The sequence below is a fragment of the Myxocyprinus asiaticus genome, chromosome 12 (assembly GCF_019703515.2).
Source record: "Myxocyprinus asiaticus isolate MX2 ecotype Aquarium Trade chromosome 12, UBuf_Myxa_2, whole genome shotgun sequence".
Taxonomy (NCBI): Eukaryota; Metazoa; Chordata; class Actinopteri; order Cypriniformes; family Catostomidae; genus Myxocyprinus; species Myxocyprinus asiaticus.
Window position 1 is genome coordinate 45,350,016 of NC_059355.1, and position 5,139 is coordinate 45,355,154.

Consider the following 5,139-nt stretch of genomic DNA (forward strand, 5'->3'; position numbering starts at 1 on the left):
CTTTTCCAAGCACAAGCTACATGGCACCATACCACTCACCAGGGTATGACCATATTCTGTACAGATGTCTGTGTAACAAGATACATGAACATGACCGTACTGTACACCTAAAAATGAAAATTCTCTCATTTACTCGCCCTCATTCCAGAACTGTAAAAAGGCTGCCTGTTTCCATACTGTGAAAGCATACAGTGACCAGGGGCAGTCAAGACCCAAAAAGTGCAAAAAAATACACCATAAAAGTCGTCCACATAATTCATGCACTGTATTCCAAGTTTTGGAATATTGGGTGTTTTCATTGCTTTTGTTGTATGGAAAATAGCAGCTTGAACATTCTCTTTTTGTGTTCTATGGAAAAAAGAAAATCGTACAGGTTTGCAATTAATAACAGAGTGCCAGGAATAGAAAATAACGTGTTTGGGCCAAAAATGCCACCAAAAGTGCCAAAAATGCCCCTAAAATTAAAAATGTATAATGAGTTCTTCTACCTTCTGTTTTATTTGTAACATATGATATAGTTCTTTTCTATTCTAGGTCTAGGAATACATACAGTATTATTGCTTAAAACACAAGATAAACTGTAATTACTCTGAGAATTTATGATAATTAATTAAATGGAATATTAGACATTACTTTTTTATATTATTAGAAAACAAATGCCCTTATAAAAATAAAAAATGCCTCTAAAATCAAACCCAGGGGATATTGCCCCTTAATGGAAAAGTTAATTTCTGAGACTGTAGAGTGCCACAGTTCCTACACACTTTTTTTTAGCTGTCTTGGTTCCAGAAGTATTTTTTTTCCATTCAAATGGATTTCATAAATCCTTCATAAAAGAGTTCTAAGCCATGGACCAAACTAACCAGCTCTTAGGTGAATCATTACATTACAGACTTTGTTTTGAAACAAAAGGTATTTGAAAATCGGACGAAAAGACAAAGGGCCAAAACTGTGTACTTACCATCTTTTATGGGGGAATAAACTACAATCCCATGAAGCATTGCAAATGATATAATGGAGTTAAAAACAATGGAAATTTATCTTGAGGACGTCCCAGGATAAAGAGTCGAAATGTCCTGAATGATGACACCTGTCAATCTAAACTTCAATTTTATTTCACACTTTGATTTCAAGTTGCTGAATAGATTAGATGACTAGAAACCATAGATTTTAATTTTGGTGCAAAATATTCAATTTCAGGTATCTACAATAGGCTTGGGATCAATGCCTTTTTTACGCATCAGTAATCAGAACATTTTCCCAATGATTATCGATACAGTATATAGCTGCATTTCTTCACATATATATAGGGCTACTCTTAGTACAATAGTTTTTGTCTCATCATGCATATTTTCAGCTTGGTAAAGTGTGAGCGGCAGGGTAAAAATTAAAGAGGGTTGCACACCGGACGAGTCTGGCATACACCACCGCCACCGATCGTCGTCTGTTGGCAGCGCCCAGCTACGACTCCGGAAGCCGCTCAAAATTCTGCAGCGCCGCGGAGCATAGTTTTTCATTAAATTGGATCCAAATCATTATCATTATCAGGGTTGCACTCTATTTTAGAGTATGTGCACTTTCAGTATACTTACCGTGTACTTACCCAAGAAAGTACTGAGTAATATTAGGTAACTACATGTACTTAATATGGGTTAAGGTTGGGACTGGGGTAAGGTTTAGGGTTAGTACATATAATTACAGCAACTACAGTAATTACTATAGTACGTAAATGTAGAACAGTACTGTAAAATAAAGTGCTACCATTATCAGTTTCATACACTATCCTGCAAACTTATTGACATCACTTTATTCATTCTTGAAGAAGAACAAAAACCTTCGTAACTTTTGTGTGTATGGTGACTAGATTCACAACTTTGGACTGACACCTGCACTGCATCGACGCGTCCTCTGCGATACCTGTGCCTTGTTCTACCTGCGATACTGCGCTTCTCGTCCAGTGTCCGACTGGCTTCAGTATTATGTACAGTAAATTTTATATCACCCCCTTGTGGTCTCCCAAAGCTATGACACGAGACTACATTAAACGGAAGGCCAACTGACAGCTAATTGGAAAGCACACAAATGAGGTTTCTAATGTTGGCTAATGTTAGTATATTGATGCCTCTAAAATGTCTCAAGAAAATAACGTGCCGATCAATAATCGATGTATCAATATTTTATGACATTCCTAATATACAAGTAGTTTAGGGAGGCCAGCTCGATTGCGTAATGGGAGTGGGTTGTCACTGCAAAGCTTTTTTGGCAGCGACTTTCTGATTGGTGGATTCGCAGGTTGTGTAGTTCTTCACCAGGATATCTGCTATTTAACATGATTAGAAAAAAGAAATAAAGTTGAAATAATGTGTTCTGACGGCTTCATCAGAAACATATATCATCGATTTTGCAACCTCGGAGCTCACGGTAGGTCTGTCTTGAAAGGTTTATAAGTTGTCGTTAAAAATCAGTTCGCAGAGAGAGAAAATGAATGGTATTTTTACTTCTGGAACCTGACTGATGCGCTCTATAGCTTATCTAAAGGTTATTTATTACTCTGTATAGATATGCTTATTTATCTCCATTATCCTAATTGAACAATTTTGTCCTCTCACAGAGCTGAAACTGAACTGGAAAGTGCAATCTCTCAGGAGGAAGAAGAGGAGGAGAAATATGTTATTCCAACCACGATTCCACTCGTCTCCGACGCTCAGCCTGTGAACTGTGTGAATGACAGCCAATCAAATCTCTCAGTGACTCTTTCACCCCCACCTAAACAATCAGCAGAAAAAAACGATTTGGAGCTGTCAGTGCTGCGCAGACAAGAACAAGTGTTGAAGCTACAGGAAGAGTACTATTCACTTAAGATACAGCATCTGAAAGCAAAAATGGCCATGGAGCCGACACTGAACGATAAAGTAGTGCGTTAACTGCTGTTTTGTTGAGATGTGATTTTTTTAACTCAAAGCTGTGAATAGCTTGCTTTGCAAATTCAACAGGTTTCCTAAATTTAAATATACACAACCTGACAGTGGAGAACATAGTGTCAACTGGTCAATACTTTGTGTACTTAAAGGAATGTTCTGGGTTCAATACAGATTAAGCATTTGTTGCATAATGTTGATTACCACAAAAAGAAAAAAAAATTACTTGGGCACTTACAATGGAAGCGAATGGAGCCAGTCCATAAACATTAAAATACACACTGTTTCAAAAGTATAGCCACTAGATGTAAACATAACACATGTTAACATGATTTTAGTGTGATCAAATCTCTGTTCTACATGATTTTAATGTGATTATTGCATATTATTTTATTTTAGATATAATTTTGGATTAAAACTTTACACATATAAGGTAACTAAGTGATGTTATAATGGGAAATATTTATGTTTACATCTTTGTGGCAATACTTTTGAAACTGTGTGTATTTTAATGTTTGTGGACGGTCCCCATTCATGTCCATTGTAAAGTGTCTTACCTCCATTTTTTTCTTCTTATTTTTTATTATTAATGAGGGATCAGTCACAAAAAATTTTTTTTGTGATAACCAACCTTATGTCACAAATTCCATCAGTTGAGCATAACTTATGTGGAACCCGGAACATGCCTAAGTGAACATTAAATATGTATGCAATAATATTACATACTGTATTTTGACCAGTAAATGGCATCAGGGTAACTTATATATTTTCACAGATGTCACAAGTTCTATATGTGACATTATAACCAAAAGAGATGTAAAGGTAGGGCGTATGTTTTTTGTTTTTTTTCTTCTGGCAATTGTTGGTTTTTGGGGTGGCATTATTTTGCTGTTTTCGGAGAAAAAAAAACTGAAACAACATTCAGTTCTGGACTGAGTCCATTTATGCAATGCCCAATTTTCATAATCCAATCAATAGTTAAATCTCATCCAAAACAATTTTTTTTTCTCGTTGAATGTTCTGTTTACTCTTACAATGTCACATGAAAGTAAATGAGTTGGGAATGCTATAAGTCACTACATTCTCTAGAGTCTAGATGTTTCATTGCCTTTCAAAAACACTAAGACATTAGCCTTTCATCCAAATACATTATTTAAAAAAGCAAAAATCAAAGGAGATGGTAATTTTCAACGAATCCTTTACAGTATGTTGGAATAGCTTTAATAACTCAGTTTTTCTACCAGTGTTCTTTTTAGTTCATTGTTACTTTTTTACCTCCCGTTTTCCCCCCCCGCTTCTCTTCTCTTTGTGTCTCCCCCCTGTTATTACTTTTCAGAAGAAGAAAGTGCATTTACTGGTCCAGCATATGAAACTGACCTCTCTGTCTTGTGGCCAGTGTTCTTGTTTTAAAACTATGTATGATGCCAGATTGGCTTTTACTTTCCTTTGCTGTTGTAGTTTTTAAATATGTTTGGACACATATGTTTTATGCGAAAAAAAAGTATGCACACTGTAAAATCTAATTAGTTGACCTTACTGAGATTTTTCAAGGCAATCGGTTTGCATGCTTTTTCTAAGTTAATGTACTTATTTGTCTCAAGTAAATTAAACTTAATTTTTTAAGTAACGTTGACTAGTTACAAGTAAACTTAACTCATCTGTGATTAAAGTATCGTTGTTTTGTTTTAATTATTTAAATTGGGTTATAAAGGAGAGCTCATATATTGGGTTATAACATGTCTTATACAGTGTAAAGGAAATTGTGACTGGACTGTAAGTTAGACTTATGGCACATTGGATTCTACTCAGTACTTCTTAGTGCACAGAAATCTTTTTTTTTTTTTATCCCCTTTTCTCGCCAATTTTGGAATGCCCAATTCCCACTACTTATTAGATCCTTGTGGTGGCGTGTTACTCACCTCAATCCGGGTGGCGGAGGACAAGTCTCAGTTGCCTCCGCTTCTGAGACAGTCAATCTGTGCATCTTATCACGTGGCTCGCTGTGCATGACACCGCGGAGACTCACAGCATGTGGAGGCTCATGCTACTCTCCACGATCCACGCACAACTTACCACGTGTCCCATTGAGAGCGAGGAGGTTACCCCCTGTAACTCTACCCTCCATAGCAACCAGGCCAATTTGGTTGCTTAGGAGACCTGGCTGGAGTCACTCAAAGTGCACATAAATCTGTACTTTTGTGAAATACAATTGAGTGAAGAA

At 36.4% G+C, this 5,139-nt stretch overlaps 1 protein-coding gene across 1 annotated transcript in view; it reads left to right on the forward strand.

The window, feature by feature from the left end:
- The window catches only part of LOC127448906 (uncharacterized), a 6,081-nt gene extending 1,494 nt beyond the window's left edge, over positions 1-4,587 (forward strand). The window contains exons 2-3 of the mRNA XM_051711849.1: positions 1-43; positions 2,612-4,587. The exon at positions 1-43 is cut by the window's left edge and continues 273 nt beyond it. Coding sequence (XP_051567809.1) covers positions 1-43; positions 2,612-2,924 — 356 coding nt within the window. The 3' untranslated portion in view covers positions 2,925-4,587. The remainder of the gene's footprint in view (positions 44-2,611) is intronic.
- Positions 4,588-5,139: the final 552 nt, after the last annotated feature.